Here is a 23,118-nt window from a genome sequence, read left to right as displayed (position 1 = left end):
ACGTGCTCCCGCGTGGCGTGGCGATCAACCCGAGTGGCGCGCTCCAGCTAGAGTTCGGGACGAGTAACAGCAACAGAAGCGACAGTGAATTCGTGGCGTGCTCCACTTGCAAGGACGCGCTAACATCGGGCAAGGTGCTTGTGATGAACGGAACTTTAGGTCGACGCATCCGCCGTGTGCTTCGCATGTTTCTCATTGTTGTCTTTAGTGGGAGATGGTGTTATTTTTTTAGTCTGTCTTTCTCTGCAGTGAAGCGGAAGAGTAAGATGAAGGCCGCGTGAGAAAGAGGACGAAGACAGCGCGCACCAATTCGTGATGGTGATGTTTTATCCACGAAACGCCATAACATCTCTGCTGTGAAAAAATAATAAGTATTTCTTATCGGGCGAATCATGCAAGCGGAGGTATATAGGCGTGGCCGTGCCCGACGTATTCCCTTCTTTCTTTCTTTCTTTCTTTCTTTCTTTCTTTCTTTCTTTCTTTCTTTCTTTCTTTCTTTCTTTCTTTCTTTCATTCATTCTTTCTTTCATTCTTCCTTTCTTTCTTTCTTTTTCTTTCTTTCTTTCTTTCTTTCTTTCTTTCTTTCTTTCTTTCTTTCTTTCTTTCTTCTTCGACTAGGCGCTCAAACAAAGATTTCAGCACCAAAGACTGACGTCACAGAATTTTTAGGCGCGCACCGGGTCCTACGTCGCTTCTAATCGATAAAATTGAAGTACATTGTAATCCGTGCGTGTCGTGGACCTAGTATACGAAGTTTCAGAAAGCCTAATTGAGCCATTGCCACAAAAATACAGAAAATACATTTTGAAATTGCTTACGTCGCGCACGGAGATTTTGGCTCGAAAGGTAAAAATGAAACTTGAGCCTTTAATGAACTTGTGATAGCGAAACATATGACATTGCAGTTTTCAGAGTGCAGTTTGTCATTCTAAACTCAGTCATTGCTCCTTTTTAGTGTCCCTTCGATAATCATAATCCTCATCCTTATCATCATAATCATCATTGCTCCTCTCCCTGATCATCATCCTCGCCATCATTTCTCATCGTCATCATAGACATTCGTTGTCCTCCTCCTCCTCCTCCTCCTCCTCATCATCATCATCCTGTAGTGCTACGAGGCCAGACCACGTGGGCCAGACGGACGGACGCGGCGGCAAGGAAGCGTAGGCAAAACGACAGCTCCGCCTGTGCAAGAAGGATCTGGCTTTTTTTTTTGAAAGAAATATACTTTCTTAGTGCGCAGGGAACGTTTCAGAAAGATGGCAGATAAGAGAGAGCGCCCTTATATGACTATACGCAGCACAGATAGACGTTCTGGCGCTCGGTCGAACTGCAGCGGGTGTCGCCCTCGACGCCTCGTACGTGCTGGAACTCGGGAAGCCCGTGCATGAGGTGCGCGCACGCCCCGATATCAAAATATCTCGTCTCTTATCTCTCCACCGGCCGCGCGTACAGTTCCCTGCCTGACTTCTTGGCAAGTACGTGCAAACGGGCCCCGCGTCGTGCGTACCGGCGTCGTTGTAGAGATATCGATGCATGATCCGCGCGTTTCCCAAGGCACGCAGGCCACTTAATCTGCGGCTTCGTGCCTTTCTAAACAAACGCTCTCACACACACAAACACACACACAAACACACACACAAACACACACACACACACATTTATATACGTTCGAGGAAAGATGCCATGTACGTACCTTCAGGTGCAAAGAACACCAGACGATGGTCGAAGTTTGCGGTGACCTCCAATACGGCATCACTCATAATCATACGTCCTTGTTCGGGCACGTAGAAGTTGAGATATTTTTAGGAGGGAGGTGAGTTTATTCACAGAAAGGCAGACAGGTCGGCCTGAGCGATAGCTTGCTCTAGCCTGCTACTCTACACTGGGGGAAGGGAAAGGGGAAAATAAAGATTAATGAAAGACGATGGTGAGATAGAGAGGTGAGTATGTAGTGTTCTTTCTAGCTGAGACACATTTCATAGCCGCGCGCATAGTCCAGTCGTTTCCAAAAAGGTTATAACTGCTCTTGTGACCGCAGTTGCACTGTTGGTGTCTGGCCAAGGGCCCAGCATGGTCTCATCAGTTAATGACCTACTGCGATATAGTTCAGTAGAAGAAATCAGTGTTTGTCGTTCACGTGCGTGTGCTGGGCAGACACAAAATATGTGCTCAAGTGTTTCTGGCACATCACAGTGTTCACAATTAAAGAGATATTTTTTAAAAATTAAATGCGAAGCATGTCTTTGGCGACCAAAGGAAGTTCGACCGTTCCCATTCATCTCTCAAACACCCGCCCGCGGTTATTCCTGGCCGCTCTCGTGCCCGTATCCTCAGCAAGGTACAAACCGCAATTGGCAGAGGGGGACATAAACGTACGACGAACACAGATCATGAAGCGAATGTCGTGAAGCCCGCATGTGGTATACACAACCGCCCACTATGGCCTGTAGAATCCTGGTATGTGCCGCATATGGTTCACAGAAACGGCAAAAAAAAAAAGAGACTTTGGAAGTGTTCACACGATCGCGTTAAAGGGCCCGCGTCGCAGAAAACATCGATTGACGCAAAGAACGGAAATCGCGGTTCCAGTGGGGGATCGAACGAAGGCATTCTCGGCGGCGGTCAAGTATCTTACTTCAGAGCCACACTTGAAAACTGCTGCCTTGAATGCAACGAAGAGCATTGGTCGTTAGCACACTTGCTGTGGCAACGTTCTGCGTTACAACATGCATCACTTAATAAGCGAGAGAACCGGGAGGAAGCCCTCGAAAGCGGCGATCTCCAGAAACAATTAAGGGTCATCCAAAAGGCCCACGAACGGGTGGAGGACCACGGTCTTTCGGCCTCAACGTGGGCGCGGCCCGGAACTACAACACTGTAGCTCCTCAGGACCTCAATACAGTTTGTTGACTGACTATCCATTCATTTTTAATTTTATTATACTGTCAGCCCCATTTGGGCTATAACAGGGGTGGAAAAAACCAATATACATACAAAAAATAGGTACTCCCTATACAAGTTCTATTATACATAACAATGAATGACAAGAAATAGCCAAAGCACTCTGCTCTTGAGGACATAGAATAAGCAAAATATAAACTATACATCTTTATACACGACATCTTTTAGGCCCTTCAAGAAAAAAGGTACACATTCCGATAAGACAGTGGAATTCGGCAGCCTGTTCCACTCACTGATCGCCCGCGGAAATAAACTGAACTTAAAACAATCGTTGTGTGACTAAGTGCTAAAAGAAAAAGAACAGTCATGTCGAGGCAACATCAAGTGTGGTTGCAGTACGGGCTAACCGCTTTGATAACGATTAAACAGATAGTACATATCTACCCCTATAGTGGAAACAGGCATAGCGTTGATAGACCTTAAAAGGAATACGCCGACGACCCGCTGGTCATGATAAGAACCTCATCGAACCGTAACCTGCGCTTCGCTTCGATAAAACTAAGGCATGTGCTTTTACGTGTGTAGCGATCTTGCACGGGATCGTGAGCTAACCTATATATGTACTTCAAACGCCAGTGAACTCAACGTACTACCCTATAGCGCATAGTTTTCATATTCTTTGTAGTTTTCATCACGGCAGGCTTTTTTTTTTCTTTTCCGAATTCTGACTAGGAAAGTACTCTACCCGTGTGTGTAAGCGTCATCTTGTGCTCCTTGTCGACATTAATTAATTAAGCACGCCTATCTATAGTTCGTAACGCTTAGCCTTAATGAAAGAAAGATATAAGCTGCCAGGAGACACGGTCTCTCCGTTGGCCCCTATAGGTGGGAGCCCATCCCAGCAATCTGCCGGAAATTAACAAAGTATACATTTCTCACTGCCATGCTTTGGCCGCAAAATAACACACACAAAGTATTTTGCGGCCAAAGCATGTCAGTAAGCTAGTACCAACTAGGCCAACAATCATTATTCTACATCTCTCTATAAAGAAAGGAAAAATCGCAGCATATCCACGGAGTGAATGATGATGATGGGGCGAAGCTTCGAAGGGTTTTATCGGCGAACCGTGAATCATCTGCTGGCTGCGTCCGTCCTACAGTCTGTCTGTCCGCGTGTCCGTCTGTCTGCATGTCCGACCGTCCATTTAGTGGACGCTCCATGTACCGCCATCTCGCATATTTTCATCATATATTCATCATATACCAGTACCGCCCTCTGGCGGACATTCCAAAGGCCACAACGAGAGGTGGCTATTACATACAGAACACGCACGACCCACGCTTCAAGAAGCCTCGCCCCTAAAAAAAACTGCCCAGGTCTGCTTCGGGAACACTGATGGAACAGAGGATCTGGTGGACCTTCTCTTCATAAGGCTATCGCGTTTTTGTGTTTTGCAAACTTTTCGGGTATGTTGTATACCACCGCTCTTCTTTTAACACTCTATATTAACTTCCGAAAGAGGTAGTCTAACCACCACCCATGATAACCACAAAGTATCACGTGACACCAGTGTGGTTGTGGTAACGCGGACGCACTTTTTTGGCTCTTTTTTTTTTAAGTGGAAGTTGGTGCGTAGTCTGATTTACCAAATTTTTGTGGCACGTACGCGTTTATGACGATGACGGATTTATGATATGCACAAGGCGTGCCATCTGCCGGAATTATTATTATTATTATTATTATTATGACGCCGTGCCGATACCGCCAGGAAACGGCGTTGCAGGAAAATGTGCAGCCAAGAAGTTTCCTGCGGCGAATACTCTAGGCGCTTACTCATCATAGAGACAATTCGGAAGACATTCCGCGAGGATTACCTTCCTTAATGCCCCTTTAATCTTTACAGGAACAAATCTCTACGGCGCGCAGGGTAATCTACGTATACCGACCTCTCGCGGGAATGTAAAGAAACACGCCGCGCGTGGGGCTCACGTTTCGCAATGGCACGTTATGTTTTGCGAGTGCGCGACCGATCGGGCGACGCCGTTCATATCTGAAACGACTTCAATGATAATCATCTCCGAAGGCAGTTTTTGGGGATCTTAATCGCACAGATTTCCGGCGAAACATGTCTTTAAGCCGTCGACCCTGGCGGCTGCGCAATAGAGCTTTACTGCTCAGTCGTTCGGTGCCATACCGCAGGGAATTACGGGTAATATGAACGTGGATTTGGCCTGGAATCCTCCTGCTCGCTCGCGAATTTGAAGACGGTCTTGAGACGTTACTCCTCAAGTTTTTCGTCTTTCTGGAAATTTGATAAAGGTGTGTGCGTGTGCGCTCGCGAATTTGAAGAGGGTCTTGCGACGTTACTCCTGAAGTTTGTATTCTTTCTGGAAATTTGACAAAGGTGTGTGTGTGTGTGTGTGTGCACGCGCAGGGGTGGGTACTTCTTGCTCTTTATCTGAACACTCAACAATAGCGCAGCGCCATCTCTTCATTATTATTACTTTTTGAGAGGCGTATCTTTGTGTGGTCGCTGCCGTCCACCGACGCAGCCGACGGTGCACTCCCAGTTAGGACACAGACGCTCCAGCCGAACGCAAACTCGTTGGCCGAGCAAAACCGGCACAGCAGGAGCCACGTGCCTACAGCGGAAATTCGTTTTCTGATACAAGCCGGGTCTTAGCCAAGCCGAAGCTTCTCGTGCTTTCGAAGAAAATGGCCGAAGCGCGGGTGAAATAAGTCAACCGGGCGGATTACTAGCAGGCACGGCTTATCGTGTCGTGGCCGTCGTAGATTTCCCCGCTGGTTTCCAGGTTGGTTGGCAAAGGAGATGGCACCAGCTCAGCGCTTTAGACGGGCTCTATTTGACACGTTGATAAAATTGCGCAGATACTAAGACGACGCGATCATTTGATATGGTGCCGCCGTGACCACCGCGCCGCTTCTTGTGATCATCTGACCGAAGGGCTCGGAGCAGCTCAGAGCTCTCGAGAAGAAAGAAAGAGCGCTCGAAAGGACCAGTTGAGCACGATGCCGCTTATGAGAGCGCTCTGTAACGACCGGCCGAAGATGCTCTCCCGATTGCATATAGCTTCCACGTCGTTGAACGAGAGACAATGGAGGAGGTGCTAGTTGAACCAATAGGTTTTACTAATAGTATACACTAGAGGGAACTCGGGCGCTATATAGTGTCCATGGGAACTGCGACGCGCGGAGTGTCAATGATCATGGGAATGACGGGGAGTACATGGAATTGCCGAATATTCGTACTTTTCGTTCCGTGTGGCTTAAAATTGCTTTGCCATAAAACAAGAATCAGCAATAGCTCATCAGTTACGCTTCACCACTTGAATATTTTAGGTTCACCATTTCAAATATGGTCACGAAATTCAAAACGATGTGTTCTTATATACTCGAAAAAAAAAAACACTGCAATAAACGAAGCCACAAATGCGATTTAAGGCCCACAAGTAGGAAGACTATAGGCAAACACGTGTACTACCCATCATTCCCATGGTCGCCTAACGATCGCAGCTCTATGCTTGAACCTGCCTTATGCACGAAACTGAGTACAGTGTTCTCATGATTGCTCGGCTTGTCGCGCTGTGACGCCACTGCGCGTCGCGTTTCACGATATCGCTGCGTCATTCTCCTCGCGTGCATCGCACGGGGCAGCCGCGTATACGCAGCGGTAGCGGGGTTGATACGCCGCGCCATGCTTGATGCACGTGGGTACATGTAAAAAAAAAAAGCGGTAAAAAATAAAGACCTCCTCGCAACGTTGTCGTAGTTCTAACCTCTTTTCTCCCCTTAATCCCTTCCCCAGTGCAGGGTAGCAAACCGGATGTGCGTCTGTTTAACCTCCCTGCCTTTCCTTGCATCTTTTCCTCTCTCTCTCTCTCTGGTTCGTCATTCTATACGCGCGCCGTTCCAAAGCGGTGGACGCACGCTTTCTTGTGCGTGTATCGTTTATGGATTCGACTGGCACGGTTATCGCCAAAAGCTATAGTGTACGCTATCATTGCGTTGGCGTAAGCGTGATATCGTTCTTTTCTTTTGATTTTTTTGTGGTGTCATCGTTTATTTGTGCACTGAACGCTTCACTGCGTGCACACTGCAACGTCGTTTTTTGCTCGATCCTGGCTGAGCGGTCTGATACGGCCACGCCACCTTCAGAGACTGTGTCCGTGTGAAACATTCGTGAACTCTGGGTGCTGGCTGAAGCCAACGTTTCAACGAGCGGTTTCGCCAAGTGGCGTCCGTAACGCACTTCCGAGGAACGTTCTGCGCAGAGTTACCTACCCTGCTGGTCGTGTTCACGAGCTTCTGCAGGAAAAATATGTCAGTCTCGCAAACAGTGTGTGTGTTGTGCTGCTTAGACGATCTACCAAAACGACAATGGGGTCGCCGACGAATCTGAAAACGGCAGCCGCTGCGACGCACCTGATCTGCCAACTTGGACGAGGAGTTACGGTACGTGCGGCAAGATTCTGGACATGGTCCTCGCGAAGCTTTGATATCCGCGTAAATCGCAGCGCTTTCGGGCCTCTCGCGAAATGCGGCCGCTGCGGGTGGCGTTCGATCCCGCGACCTTTGCGTCAGCAGTTATTCCCCGTAATTATTAGACCGCCGCGGCGAGTAGTCTTGAAGGGAGGCTTGTACGGTATGTTCAGCTTGCTTGATCCTCTCTTGTGGTATGTTTAGCTTCCGTACATGTTTGTGTGTGTGTGTGTGGGGGGGGGGGACTAACAAGGAGGTCTAAAGACAAGTTGCCCTCGATGCAGGTGTGGTGACCGTCGAGGGTGTCTGTTTGCGATGCCGTTGGTGGGAATTGACGGCTTGCATGTGAGGTCATGGGTTCATGACCCAATATGGCGTCTTAGATGACGTCAAGGCAGTAAAGTACGCGGAGGTAAACCGGCAGCGCGGTCACGGTGACAACGACGTCACCGGAAAGTTGTTTGGGCCTCTGCGCATGAATAGCGAAGGAACCGGTGCGCTATGCTTCACTGTCCGTTTTCATGAAAGGGAACACGCGAGCGCGTGGCCTGCGCTCTGGCGCGGCTGCCCGCAGCGCCATCGACCGACAGAAAGCGCGTCCGCATCTGGCAAGCATAGCCCGTTGCGAGACCGGGCAATCTAGCAGCGCTCGTCCAACGGCCATGACTCGTTGTTTTCTTTGCTAACAGATGAAGCGAAAAGCGGACGCGCTTTCTTTTATCTGTCGGTAGATGGTGCTGTAGGCAGAGCGCAGGCCACCCTCTCGCGTGTTCCATTTCATAAAAACGGACAGTGAACTGACAATACTGAATGTGACATCACAATGTCGGTGTTCCACCATGTTGTTGGTGCTCCTACGTGGCCTTCAGTAACGTCAGTGCGAGTCACCTTTACCGCAACATTTATTTCACGCGGACGTGGCTCCGCAGCAGAGCTGTGTGAGATATTAGAGAGGTTTAGTACTGCGTACGTGGCGGCGTTGCGTACGTAAGGACACCACGTTCTGCGTAGTGCGCATGCGCAGACCGCAACGCGCACGTATCGCATTACGTACGCAGCCGCTACGTACGCACGCATGAGATGCGTGCGTACGTATGAGGTGATCGCGCCGCTCTCGAACAAGTTCGCGACAGCGCGAGACTTCGTTTTGCGAAATGGCGGCATCGAAGGCAAGCACCGACCGGCTCTGTGGCTTAAAATATGGCCATAACCTGGCTATAACACTTGGATTGGCTCACATTGGCTGTCAACAACACGTGCTTCTATTTTGATCTACCAGATGGCGCAACACGCTTCTCGCTCGTTACGTACGCGGGTACTACGGCGTACTAAAAGCCGATTAGTGGCAAACGACGCCACGTAACGCAAGACGCTTGCGTGATGCGTACGTAGCACCATTCTACAGTACTAAAACTCTTTATTAGGGAGCTTTTGAATAGCGTACCGCGAGCCCTTGCGGTGCGGTCGCTGCCACTGCGCATGCGTCGTAACGCGAGTCGGCGTTCGCGGACCGCAAGCGGAAAATCTGAAATTGCGCGCGGCGATCGCGGCCCGCATGTGGCCCGCAAGTGCTGGTTTCGAGGCTACGGTGTCGCTGCATGCGATCGTGTGTTGCGGTGCAGCAGGGCAAACGCTATTCTAATACTCGTATGGCGCCCGCAGCGCTTGCAAACGGTATTTTAAAACTCCCTATTGTGGTGGACGGTGCGCATACGGAAACGTACGATGACTCCGCCCACGAACTTCGTATACGTGATTCCAACCGGTCCGGGTTTGTTCGTTTCTTTACAGCGCATGTGCCTTTGTGACGTCATGGCCGTCGGCGGCATTCGAATGGTTCTCCGCGATGCCGGAAGGATCGACCCTCGACATCGTAAGGTGAGTTCCGGAAATTAATTTAACAACATAGAAGAAAAAATGACAGCGCACATATAAACAAGACGAAAGAAGGAGAACGCAGTTTAGAAACTGTATGTGTACATGTTTCTATATTTCGCGGGCTTACTTATTCTGCACTCAATTGGTTCGTTGCTGAGAATTACGCACATACACTATTACAATTAGTAAGCACTTCTCTATGGTCACTAAATTTAACTTAACCAACTCATTCTCACTAGGAATACCATTGGGTACTCGCGTGTTCCAGAGACATGGGCTAGGCCTGCTTCGCTCACTGAAGTTTCGGTTTTGAAAAATCTTGATACTCGATAGCGTGGTGCACCCTGACTATAGATAAAGGAGAATACCTGACCTTCGCCTTCAAAGGGCCGCTAAACCACACCGAGTTCCAAGGCGAGCCTGTAGTATCTTCCTCGTCTCCACTATATTGGCCGCGAGGGCTTCCACTGGAGAGGCCAGCACTGCGATCGTTTTGACGTCACAGATAGGATAGCAGCTCTGGAATACGGCAGCTTTGCTTTCGCGACACCATCGCCCCCCATGGCTGCACCGGTTCTTGGTCGCGATTTTACGATGCAAATTAGGCGCTAAAGTGCCACCCGGAGCACGAATTTGTAGTTTGCTCGCCCGTATTATCAAATCTTACCGCTTCTTTATGCACTGAGCTTCAAAGCGAAGCACGGCATGCACGGCGCCTTCAGCAAAAGCGCCGGAAATGCGATTTTCTAGCAGAAAAGCCTGACATCTTATGAGTGACGTCGTCATCACGTAGGTGGCGCCACGGTATGTCCTCGAGGTTAATACTCTTCATACCGGGGCTACATTGGATTGGATTGAATAAACTTTTATTTGGTCCTCCAAAACACAGATCACTGTGTTGCGGGCAGCTCCCACGTGGGGACTGAGATGCCGAGCTCCTCAGCCGCCTCGCGGGCTTGGTGGACAGCCCAGAGCTGATCTGCCAAGGACGAGCTGCGGATTGCCGCCTCCCATCTGGCAGAGGTGATGTGCGATAAATGAGCGAATTTGGTGCACTGCCAGAGCATGTGTTCTAATGAAGCTATTTCCCCACAATGTGGACAAAGATTACTTGGGTATAGGTCTATATACTCGCCACTTAGTTCAACAACAACAACAAAAAAACAAACTCGCGGAATGTCAGCAGTAAGCGTTCAGTAATGATTAGGCCTTTTTTTCGAACAGACGCAGATATCCCCGTTTGTGCAGTCTCAAACGCAGAAAACGGAGGGAAATCAGTTCAACGCGCGCGATAATCATATACGAGACAAAGGACGGGAACGCGACTGCACGAGAAACTGCAGGGTATAGGCAACGATTCGCAGCAGATATCCCTCGTATACGTCGATCACTCGAGAGCTTATTTCGTCCTGACGTCACGGGAACGAACTGCTGTTTTCACGAATTGTACCGCAAAGAACGAGAAATAACGGGAGAGAATGACGCGCTCGTTCGCGGTATTTCCAGAGGTAGTGTAAGGGCCCTTTAAGGGGCCCTCGGACAAGCACATATAATATGCGTGCACATACATGAGTGAGCACTGTCTTACGAAAAGCACCGCATGTCCTGCTACTGAGAGACGCTGTGTTTATTGTTTAGTGAGCTAATTCCCCTTTCGCAACGCTTTCAGATAGCCCGCCTGCGACCAAGCCAGGCGCTTATGCGCTCGCATGAACCGTTACTTTCGGACGTGTTTTTATTTTATTTCTTGCATTTGCCTCTTCATTTTTTGTTTTCAGCATGCGTGAAATCGTGTCTCGCTTCGTTCAGTCCGACGACTTCAGTCGAAAGAAGGAGAGTGATGCCTATACCCTGTCAGAATCCCCAAATTTTTTCAAGAGACGGTGTATAGTTGTGTGCACCCTTAAAAATATTACGCGCCGTATTGTCACACATATCCGTACAAGACCAATAGAAACCTTGATGACATTCAAACGTGGATACGAAAAGTATTAAAAAAAAACAAGAACGTTTCGTAGATTAACAAGAAATTAGATTAAAAAAATATCAAGGGAACTTCGCCGCATGGAGTCTTCACAGCAGAGAGCGAGTGTAGCAATAGAATCATAGCAGTAGAAAGGCGCTCAGAAAGACAGGATAGTAAACGAGTGCAGCATTGTCGGAGCAGCAGCGTTTCAGCCAACGAGCAGCTGGGGCACACCGCACGTGTATTGTTGCTGCGCCTTGTCTGTTTTCAAAGCGCAGCCTAAGTGACAGGGGACGCGGTTGCTACCGTTTCGAGTATGTCCTAGTAAAGTACGCTGCAGCATCGTGAACAGCTGTAGAACACCGTAGCGAGCGACTGGTGTTCGCCCGATTACGACGGCGAAAGCTCGCAAAGCCGTGCAGCTGCTGCCTCGTTTTGATATATAAAGCACTAGTTTTTTTTTTTTTTGTCACGACTACTGCGCAGCACTGCGGGAGCAGCATTGTTTCTGCGAACGGCTCGTGTCGAAGCACTTGGTTACCACGGAGTGTTGTTTCGTTGCGGTGCGTCGTCTGCTTCTGCGTGCAACGCGGGCCGACGCTGTTTTTTCGACGCGAAAGTGCCCTACAGCGGAATACACCAAGATTTCGTCACTGGAATCCACCAACGTTTCGTTGACGTCACTTCCGTGACGGAATTGACGTAAACGAAACGCGTGCTAACGGGTCGCCAGGAAATACCAGACACTTTTTTCAGCCGATCAGATAATCTCCGCTGGAGTTCTTCACATCGTGGTTTGTAATAAAACATCTACAGAGAGGTTCTTGCGTTGGGTGCCTATTGCGGCCCAGCGTTACTTGTCGATGACTTTTTGAAAACAGAAGTATGATGAGACTGTCGATTCTGTTTAGTTTTGGCAAAAGAAAGGAAAATCGGGAAAGAGAACCGTTCGGCGACTGTTGTAGCTATATAATAACAGCGTCAGCGATGTGTCTCGGCTGGTATCTCGCCTCGTACTAAAAGAAACAAACGGCGCTAATTGGAAGCGAGTAGTGGCTAATTGAAAACGGGGATATTTGCTCTTTGGTGCAACGCGGTGATTATAGACAAATGGTGGTGAAACGCAGATACTTTCCACTGTTATTGCAAGAAAAAAAAAAGTGCCGCCATATCCACGAAGTGAATGATGATGAGTGGGCGAAGCTCCGGAGGAAAACCTGGTAAACCATGAACCTTCCGTACATTTTGCCCACTCGATTTTATTACAATGCTCCCCCCTAGCGTACGTCACCGCACTAAATCGAACGGTTGCCTTCCACCAATAACACGTGCCATATGTGACATCATTCCTATTTTATAACATCTCACATCTTTCATCATCAACTACAAGTATCGTCGTCTAGTTTGTAACACCTTGCATCTTTTCGTCATCAGCTACAAGTACCGCCATTTAGTGAACACTGCAAGAACTAAACGAGAGGTGGCTACATACAAGGGACTGTACCACCATCTAGTGAACACTGCAAGAACTAAACGAGAGGTGTCTACATACAAGGGACTGTATCACCATCTAGTGAACACTGCAAGAACTAAACGAGAGGTGGCTACATACAGGGGACTGTATCACCATCTAGTGAACACTGCAAGAACTAAACGAGAGGTGGCTACATACAGGGGACTGTATCACCATCTAGTGAACACTGCAAGAACTAAACGAGAGGTGTCTACATACAGGAGACGCACAGCCCACGCCTTAAGGAGCTTCGCCCCTAAAAAAAAGCCCAGCCCGCTACACTTTGCGGACTCTGTCGAAACAGCGTAGCTTATGCCCGTCCCTCGTCAGGCTGAAGTATAATTCTACATATACTCTTCAAGTGTTCGTTTGGTAAGCGCCCAGTTTCCGCCTCCCTTACGCGAACATCGCGATTGGCTCGGCGAAGACATATCCGTTCTCGCGTAAGCTTTCGCCGACTCTCACGTCGGGCAACTCTTCTTCATCGGGAGAACGAGATATGCCCGCCATCTCGAAGAGAGAGAGAGAAGTAAATAAAAGGAAGAGACAGGGAGGTTAAACTAAACGAAGTGGTTTGCTACCCTGCACGGGGTGGGGAAAAGGGTCGGAAAGAGGATAGATATAGAGAGATATAAAATAAATTAGAAAAAAGAAACCACATGCGCACACATTCAGGGAGTTCCGATCACAGTCGTTTGGACAGGCCGGTTGAACGCAAGAAGCGCAGGAGCGCCTTCACATCTCGAAAGTGCCAAAGGGAGCTACGAGCTGTAACGAAATGAAATTGCGCATGAAATGAAAGTGTTAAAGAATGAATAATCACGTTTCGTGTATACGTGTAGCGTACGGTAAAGTACCTACCATTTATACAAATGTGAACGCTTGGTGCCGTTGTGGTACCGGTCGTACTTCTCTGAGTGTGTTTAGAGAAACTGTTTAACGATTTAGAGTACTCGGTATACTCTACTATGGGATAGCTGAAAGCCGCTCCGTGGGTCCTGTTACTAGGGCGAATAATCTTGGACAGAAACTGACTGTGATTAGAAAAAGTTTTTAACGATAGCACTTGGTACTGTTCTATAACAGTGTGTTCAGAAAAAAGTGAGTAACGATTTAGAGTACCAAGTACTCTACTATGGGAGAGCTGAGCATATGTGTGTTTAGAAAAAAAACGTTGAACGATTTTGAGTACTTGATACTCAACTATGGGTTGAAATACGTGGAGCATTATATATATCAGCAACATTTAACGGGCAGATACTGTCTTGCAAATCATATTCACTGCGACTACGATTTACCATACACACACACGTTTATGTCACTGGCTTCAGTTCCGAAACTTTAACGTTCTGGTGAAATTCGTCAAGGAATCTGACATCGTTTTTCAACCCAGCCGAATGTTCTAGGTGGTAACGACGAACTTTCAACTGTTATTTCACGTAGCATTTACATTGCTCAATAAAACAGTTCTTCGGTTTGAGCGGAAACCAACAAGCACGAACGAGCATCGTCCACAGCTGAAGCGCAGGTGCGTCGAAATTTCTGTGGGCGGAGCTTCCGTTTCTTCTTTCTTTCGTTCTTTTATGAGGTTGCATGCAGCCGAGTGTAGCGTAATGTATACGCTGCGGTTCCCACATATAGCTTGCACAACGCTGCACGGAACTGAAGCGAGACGATGTTCGGAATCGTTCTGGCGTTGCAACGCTGTTATACAGCTTGAGCGACGCAGATACGTCAAAAAAGGGGGGAAAAACCCGTCTGCTCGCAACAATGCCGCATTTTCTCGGCCGTCGGGTATAACTTCTCTCTCTCTCTTTGTGGTCTGCGTCTCGATCCTGCCGTGCTTTTCTTTTTTTTTCTTTATTTCTCCCTTTTTTGCTATACAAAGACGATTGCACAGTAAATGCATTCAGGTATATGCCGTTCATCTTTTGCGAGATGACAGCTGGCTGACCTTCTCACGGAACAACGAATGTGGAAGGCCATTATTCAAGTCGCCTTCCTCTCTGAACCTACATTTCCCCTTCGAAACTTGAATTTATTGTGTTTTTTAGATGAAGAAAAAGTTACGCATGCACAATACTAGAGCATTGGAGCGAGTGTCGTTGCGTGCATTGTGCATCGCTTCGTTTCAAACGGTTTCGTCTGGCGGCATATATAGTTGAACGGGCTGCAGTATGGTAATTCTCTCGCGTTCGCGTGGTTTCGAAAAAAAAAAAAACAAAGACAAATTAATTGAAACTAGCAACAAAAGGAGAAACCATATACGAACGTATACTTCAGGCAAAGAAGTTACAAGGATATTGCGGTTAGAAGTAAGAAAAAAAAAAAGCTGGCGTTATAAAGAATGGTTGTTAGCCACGGTTTTCCTTGCTTGATAAAAACCGTAAAAAAGAAAAAAAAACGAATAAACTCGCACGCTGTTTTATGCGTACGCCTAACACGGCTTAATGGCGATTCTTTTCCTGTTCCGTCCGCATTCTTTTCCTGCAGCTCAGTCGATTGTGTGGATAGTCACAAAGTATTTACAAAAACTATTCTAAACGTAATTGGTTCAAGTTGGTTTTGGCTCAAGTTAGAGCAAGAGATGGCATCTGAGCGTAAAATTATTTAACACGAAGGTCCAATTAGTTGTTTTGATTACTATTGAAAATTAATTTAAATGAGTTGGAAAATTGTGGGCAACTGGAACACCCTGCGTCATCTTGCGGAGCAGAGGTCGGCAACGCGCATATTATAAGCGGCCTCGAAGGTACGCGCGCTGCCTCAGAGATCCTCCTCAGATTCGAGGCAGCGCTCCAAATACGAAGTATAGCCGAAGCAATACGCCAGGTCAGAAGAACGCCGACGTGCAAGAGTCATTATCGCACACCTCAACCGAGTAGGAGAGTCGCTACCAAAATCCTGAGGCTGCAGAGGCTATAGATGTCTCACAGAACGCGAAAGGCGGCCGCCGGCGACATCACGAGCAACGCGATGCAAAGAATCATCGTCACGTGATGACGTCACCCTATGATGTACGTCACGTACCACCAATATTTGTGATGTCATCACGACACTACTATGTCATGACAACGTCGTCACGTGACATCGTCGCCTGGTCAGAGGTGCGCCGATCACGGAGGCAACGCAAAAGCAGGTGAGGGGCTGGAAGCTTTCAATGCCTGTGATCTTGGAGGCAGTGCGAAATCGTGTTCGGTGCAGAATGCTTTCGAAGGGGGGAAGGGGAGTCTCAGCTCACCGGCTGAAAAGAAAAAAAAAAGATGGCTTTCACCTTCTAATTCCCTTTATCATCATCATCATCATCATCATCATCATCATCATCATCATCATCATCATCATCATCAGCCAGTTCCCTTAGGCGAATGCAGAAGGGAACCTGTGAGTTAATGTTTTAGAAGGGAAGCTTGCTAAGGGCGCGGCTTGTCCTTTGGCGGCGTTTGCGTACGCCGTAGCCGCGAAGACAACGAAGACGGTGATCACGGACAACGACTGGCTTGAGCAGTATATGACGTCTCGATATGCTCTACGGCGCATTTCATATGACTATATAGAAACAGCCTACAACCGCCAGGTTAACGTGCCCTGACCTCGTCTTTGCCAACTTCAGCCTTGATCCGACACCAGAAAGCAGTAACAATGAAGTCAAAACGAAATTCACCACTCGACACAACGTACCACTTATGTCCAATAAACATCGTAACTGTACACCGCTTTGTCACTCATTTACATGCGTGAGTGGTCAATGTCAACGGGTTATTTACGGTAACGCAGAAATATCCTACTGCTTCGCCCACTCATCGTCATTCACTGCGTGGATATGCTAAGTAAACTGGTAGCGTAATTTCCATAGAAGCCCATGGGTCCAGTAGTCAGTGGCTCGTTGTCACCGTCGCCATCTTCGTGTGGAGGGGACAACTAACAGCAAACAAAAACTTTAAAAAAATATGACGTCACAACCGGAAGCGATGGCGACGTCGCGCATTTTCGATGCACGGCGCGAAATTAGAATTTTTCTTCATTGCTGGCCTTTTACGTGCCGTTATTTGGGGCTTGAACTTGTTCGTATAGTTCTTTACATTACCGTGTTGCCGGATAGAATTCTGCGCATGCGCGGGTCTTTGCGGAACGTAAACCTTTACGTAACGTAAACTATAAGCGCCGGATAGGCTTTCCGTTTCCCGCCATACCTCGCAAATCCACCTTGGTTCTTAGGAACTCGCGGTATCCGCACTGCGAAGGCTGGAGCCGTCGAGTTGAAATAAGCCGAAGTGCGAGCGGCAATGACGATTACATTGTTTCAGCCGGATCGCCAAAACCAGAATGGCCTAGAACATAGACGCCATAAGCGTGCGAGCACTCGACAAGCTCGATAGGTGGTGCCATCTAGCGGGGTCATAATGAACCAGGCAATCACAAAATTGTTATTGCAGAAACATCGTGCATTGTACATCTGGTGCAAAAATTGCGCAGCGGCGTTATTACAAATGAGTTACCCTTTTTTTTAATCATTTTCACCTCAAAAACATTACGCATAAGCCAACGTGTCCATGACTGTGCTTGCACGAAGTGTAACCATCATTGGAGTAACCTTGTGTTTTTCACCTTTTTTGCGCATACGAGGATACTGTACACGATAAAAAAAGACTCGTGATTTTCCGCAACTGTGCTTAAATCCTATGTAAGTTAAACGCAGTTTGAATGCAGTTAGCATCACCATTTATGATTTGAGAAAACGTAAATGTGTGCGCGTTTACGTACGCACTTAAACGTTTACGTACGAGGAGCTAGAACTTTGAAAGACATGCGTCCCGGTAAGACGGTAAAAGGTAAGACGGTCGGCAGCCACGGGAGCGGCTATCTACACATTCTGTGAGCTAGTTGAGCTCTGAAATGTCACACCAGTAAACAGCACATAAAAAAATAAGTAAACTACTTGAGTTACGCACGAAGCCAGCACGGAAAAGTGAGCGATGCCTCGTTGACTTGGCAATGCGCCGAACTAAAGAACATGCTGAACTAAACAGTTCTGATAGCAGATTATCTGGATACGCCTCGCCCTCCCCCCTTCACTGGCACTCGACAAAAAAATCGAGGCACTCAACCACTTAGCCAGTTGTGAGACACACCGTAAAGTAAGTTTGCAGTTAAATTTTGCATGTACAAAATTCAGACTATTTGAAGAAAAAAATCATATCGAGTTTTTTTGCTTTGGTTGTTTGTCCCCTCCCCACCTAGTCGCGCTTCGATCGTCGTTGGGCGTTGATGCCTGTGGCAATAAGTTTCCGACACTTCTCGTTACAAGTTTCGCGACCATGCAATTTGACCATGGATATGCCGCGTTTTCACAGCAACCCTCGCAGACATGCAACTGTAATTTGACGCGGCTACCACAGGCATAGAAGTAACGTGCTCTGCCGACGAGGCCGCAGCGTCGTCGGACGGTCCCCGATGGCAGTCGCTTATCAATCCCGCGTTCTTTCGGCCCGCCCGTTATCTCGACAGCAAACGGCGGGCGACCCCCGTGTGACAAGTGGGGAAGGTGGAGGGGGGGTCGCTCCGCTCGTAACTGTCAGCAGCGCGTCTCTCGGAAGCAAGCCTCGAGACGAGGCGTTAACACCGCGATTTTCTCGGGCAAAAAAAAAAAAAGTAAAGATAACGCGCGCGGATACGAATGCGTGCGCGTGGCAGATTCCGCGGATGCCTTTTCCCTCGGAGACGACGGATGGAGAATACGAGGCAACGGAGCAGCCGGCCATCGCTAAAACCAGAAGAGCCTTCTACTACGTCGTTCTTCGTAATCGTTACCTCAGTTTCGGCGCGCAAGACTCTGGATAATATCTACTTCACGACGTACATGGTCACTATATGACATTTAATTGCTGCGTTGACAACAACAATTTTTCACTAGGAATAGTTAGTCTCTGCACCGAACCTGGCTGATGATAATGATGGAATTCGATGGCTGATGATGATGATGGAAATGATGAGACACCGATGTTGTCTGTATTTCGTCCCCGTCGAAACGCGGCCGCTGAGCTGGAGGGCGCGGGTTCGATTTCCGCGCCCTCCAGCTCAGCATGCAAATTATGTTGACGATGTTCACAAAATGCGCTAAGAACGTATTCAAAACATACGACCAGCGCCCATCTTATAGTATGTGTTCCTTTCTGCTTCGTCTTAAGCGCATTCTACGAACACCGTCAGGATGATCGACTACTATCAGGCCTACTACGACAAAAAAGGACAGCGATTAAAATATCCAAAATATTAGCGCATTAACAATCTTGGGTGTGTGGCATTCGCGACGCCCTAGAAATATCCATGCGCCCATTTTCTCCGAAAGGTGAGAGAGTTCGTTAGAGCTGGCTTCTCGGCACTGAAGCGGTGCGTTAGGAGAAGCTAGCTTTAGTGATTCGGTTTGAAAAGCACGCACACGTGCGCGCGCAGTTTTTTTTTTTTCACATTTACTTTACAATCACTACTAGTAATATCTCCAATACTTTTCCTGTCATCACTGTCTGTTAGTTCTCGTTAAAAAGAACGCCTTCTTTTAAATCGCAACGTCAGCTTACATTTCTGCTCGCCGCCCCCCCCCCCCTTTTTTTTTCTTATTCCAACGTCCCTACTGTACGAGCCCTTGAGGGAATAAGCTTCTTCTTTGTGGCCCGCCAGATGAACTCAATTTGAGAACACCTGCGATATACACTTGACAACACATACACTCCGTTTCACAGATCAGGTGCAACGCTGTGGAGGCTGGCGAGACTTCTTGCAGTCGGTGCGTTCTGGTTAGGAAATGGTTCGGTGTCGTTATTACTCAAAACGGACTTTTTTTGTTTTGCGCTAAGTATCGAATGAGCACGTTTTCTGCCTTACGAGTGCGGTTCGTATTACACAGCTGCGTCGATTAACGTCCTTAAGTTTTCGTTTTTTGATGTTTTGTTTTGATGTGTTGACGCGTCATGCTGGCGCACTTGCTCGGCCCGCGCGAGCGTTTACCCCGACAGCTTATTTGCCTCGAGGACGTACGGTGGCGCCACCTACGTGAATACGTCACTCATGGGATTCCGGGTTGACTTAGTCTGCTACAACGCCGCATTTCCCGCGCTTTTTCTGTGGGCACCGTGCGTGATTCCCTTTGTTTTGAAGCTCAGTGCTTGAAGAAGCGGTAAGACCTGATAATAAAGACAAGCAAACTACCCATCGTCCCCCCCAACCCCGTGGCACTTTCGTGCCGTATTTGCATCGTAGAATCGCGACTAAGAACCAGTGCAGCCATGGAGGACGCGACGCAATATGCGTCGCGAAAGCAAAGCTGCCGTATTCCGCGACTGCTATCCTATCTGTGACGTCAAAACGATAGCAGCGCTGGCCTCTCTATAGTGGAGGCCCTCGCGGCCAGAGCCGACCGCGAGACGCGCGGAGTGGAACGTTTTGCCGGCTGACCTACTCGCGCAGTTCCCACGCCGCGTGCACTTGATGTGTGAAACGGAACACAGAAGCAGCCTGCCACGGTGGCACAGCGTTACCGAGCTCGGCTGCTGACCGAAAGGTCGGTCGAATTTCCAGGGAAGTGAAGTGCTTGGGGACCGCCTACTGTGCCTTGTCAGTGTATGTTAAAGAACCCAAGGTGTTTCGAATTTCCGGAGCCCTCCACCAAGGAGACGTCTTTCCTAATCGTACCGTGGTTTCGGGACGTCAAGCACCAGATATTATTATTATTATTATTATTATTATTATTATTATTATTATTATTATTATTATCCCTCGTATACCCCTCGTATATTTAAAAAAAAAACTGCCCGCTTTTCTGTACCATTTGTCAAAACACGATATGGCAAAGCTACTATGAAAGGTCTATGTCCCTACTGTTTTTAATGACATCCCCGACAGTGTTTTTTCGGCAACGACTAAACGCAGTCTACGAAAGAGCCTAAGGTGCCTTTAATGCTGCATTAGTTATCGCATTATTACTTTTTCTTCTAGTTTCTTGCATACTGGGTATAATCTGTTTAAAATTTTTCAATGCTTGTCTTCACATTTCTGCTCTTTAGGTAGTATTGCTTCCGCTGATTTGATTCTCGATTGTTATTGTGTTTATATGTAGCGTAAATGAGTTACATGTATTCTTTCTCTGATTGTTTACATGAAAAGCTTTTCAATATATATGTCATCTCTCGTTTGCCGATGTGCCGGGCCAAGTCCTCCAAGCCACCGTCTGGCTTTGACAGGCCTGTTATTTGTTTTGTACAACTCAAGATGACAATAAAGATTATTATTATTATTATTATTATTATTATTATTATTCCAAGAATCGTATGCTTCCCAAATGAGACCCGAAAAGCCTTAAACCAAAGGCAGGTCGTCGTCAGTTGTACAGCCGGCCAAATCTTTACCTGTCGTGCACGAGCGGCATTTTTTTTCCACGTATCTTTTCTATATAACTGAATTAAGTCTCAAAAACGATGCGGACTTCTGTATGCCCACAAGGCACATACGCACAAAACATTTTTTTTTTGCAACTTCGTTCCATCGTATGACGTTGACATAAAAAAAAAAACGGTGACCGCTGCGCTCGATATAGCTATAGAGTTTTGACCGTTTGTACGTCGTCGCATCGTCTTCATTTATGGATCCATCGCAAAGCTTCTTCTCCTTCAGACTCGAGCAACCGCGTGTGTCTCTGTGGGAAACGTGGCGTCATTACGGAAGCAATGTGGGCGGTACCAATACTTGTTATTGTCGTCGGCGTCCTGCGTCCCCGCTTTTGAGGCTGTACAAATCGCGAAGCGCTCGTCCGGACGTCGGCGACGTGACGGTGACTTTCGACTGCCGTCTGAAGTCGACCGAGTGCTGTGCATGGTGTCGAGAAATCGTAATTTGTCATTTACAGCTGTCTACGCCTTTTTTTTATGTGGTGGTTCTTAAAGGGAAAAGAAGAGAAAAGTGAGCCCCGTAACTGTCTGCGCCTGGTGCGACACCTCAACAGTAGCTCACAAGGGATGGGGATAAAGAGGGATTGAGAGGATAGGATTAAAATGTATATATATATATATATATATATATATATATATATATATATATATATATATATATATATATATATATATATACAGAGAGAGAGAGAGAGAGAGAGAGGCGCAGGGACAGGGAGCGACGGAAGTAAGGAGAAGATAGGAAGGTTGAACACGGTTGCAGGAGTCCGAGGACGGGGCACCACTGGCGAGAGAGAGCTCTTGTCGGCGTCAACAGATGACGTAGGACCAACCCAGTCGTCCAGAGCAGCGCCGTCGTCGGAGATCGCGAGGGCACAACCGGTCGGCACGGAATCCAGCGAGCGAGTCCCGTCCGTGCCTTTCGTGTCCCTGTCTATACGTATCGTGCTCGCGATTTCGAACCATTACGAAGCACCAACTCGTCCCATCAAATATTTCGACAAATCTACAGCTCAACTTAACAATGCTCTTTAGTGATTACTTAAAGAAAAACAGAGAAACGGTTACGGGTGTCGATATAAAAGACGTAAGAAATTCAGTAAAAGGGCAGAAGACGCATTCTTCGTGATTCCCGAGTTACAGTACATTGTCGCGCCGGCGTATAGCTACCGGCGCATGCACAGCACTGCTTGCATAAACCACGTAACCTCGTCGCATGCGTGTCAAAGCGTGTGGCTCCGAATAAGAAAAAAAAAAAAAACAACAACGAAGAAACTGAACGGAAGAAAAAGTCAGCATGGCGTGTCGTATATCTCTTTAGTGCCTAATGCAGCGCGACCGTTACGGCTGAGCGCTCCGCCGGTGTCTACCCCCTTCCCCTTTCCTCTCTCTTTCCCCTCTCTCTCTCCTTCCTACGCTTCGCGGACGTACTCTCTTCCCTCATTTTCGTTGTGCTCTTCCGTGCGTGCTTCGGGGGATTCTCAGACGTCGTACATTGCTCGTCCGCTCTGTACTTTGCCGCTTTTTTTGTGTTTATTGCAATCGCTTGCTATCACGCGCAGCTTCATCTTCTACTCGTTCTGATACTTCTACTTCTTCTATTCGGCTTGTTGTTTTTTTAAAAATATTTTTCTAAGCAGGCTGTGGCGCGTACGCAGTGCACGGGCATCAGGAACGCGTCGCACAGACGGGAGGACAAAAGATGGGTGGTCGTCGACCGTGACTCTCGTCGCTGAAGCCATACGTGGAACGATTCGTCGTGACGTTGCTTCTCCGCACGACAAGTCCCCGGGAGATAGAGGAGCAGGGTCGCGGTCTTTTCTTTTTACTCGATCGCCATGTCCCGTAAAAAGTTGACGGAAAGTCGTGACACTACCGAGCACGGGATAAAAAAAAAATTCCGCCATATCCACGAAGT

The 23,118-nt window shown here is 47.8% G+C and overlaps 2 protein-coding genes across 6 annotated transcripts in view; one reads left to right on the top strand and one right to left on the bottom strand.

Annotated features, from left to right (window-relative positions):
- LOC119166808 (cysteine-rich motor neuron 1 protein) overlaps nucleotides 1-23,118 on the bottom strand; it is a 202,389-nt gene that overhangs the window by 26,623 nt on the left and 152,648 nt on the right. The window lies entirely within an intron of this gene.
- Nucleotides 7,050-23,118, top strand: part of LOC119167875 (uncharacterized) — a 596,496-nt gene continuing 580,427 nt past the window's right edge. For 3 of the 4 annotated variants that reach the window (XR_012884394.1, XR_012884393.1, XM_075867435.1), the window contains exon 1: nucleotides 9,197-9,283. Coding sequence is in view for 1 of the 4 variants with exons in the window: in XM_075867434.1 (XP_075723549.1) it covers nucleotides 9,252-9,283 (32 nt within the window). In the remaining 3 variants the exon portion in view is untranslated. Of the gene's footprint in view, nucleotides 7,379-9,196; nucleotides 9,284-23,118 lie in introns of those variants that run through there. The other variant, XM_075867434.1, reaches the window with a different exon arrangement.

The sequence above is a fragment of the Rhipicephalus microplus genome, chromosome 6 (assembly GCF_043290135.1).
Source record: "Rhipicephalus microplus isolate Deutch F79 chromosome 6, USDA_Rmic, whole genome shotgun sequence".
In the NCBI taxonomy this organism is placed as follows: domain Eukaryota; kingdom Metazoa; phylum Arthropoda; class Arachnida; order Ixodida; family Ixodidae; genus Rhipicephalus; species Rhipicephalus microplus.
This window is presented reverse-complemented; position numbering and strand designations above follow the sequence as displayed.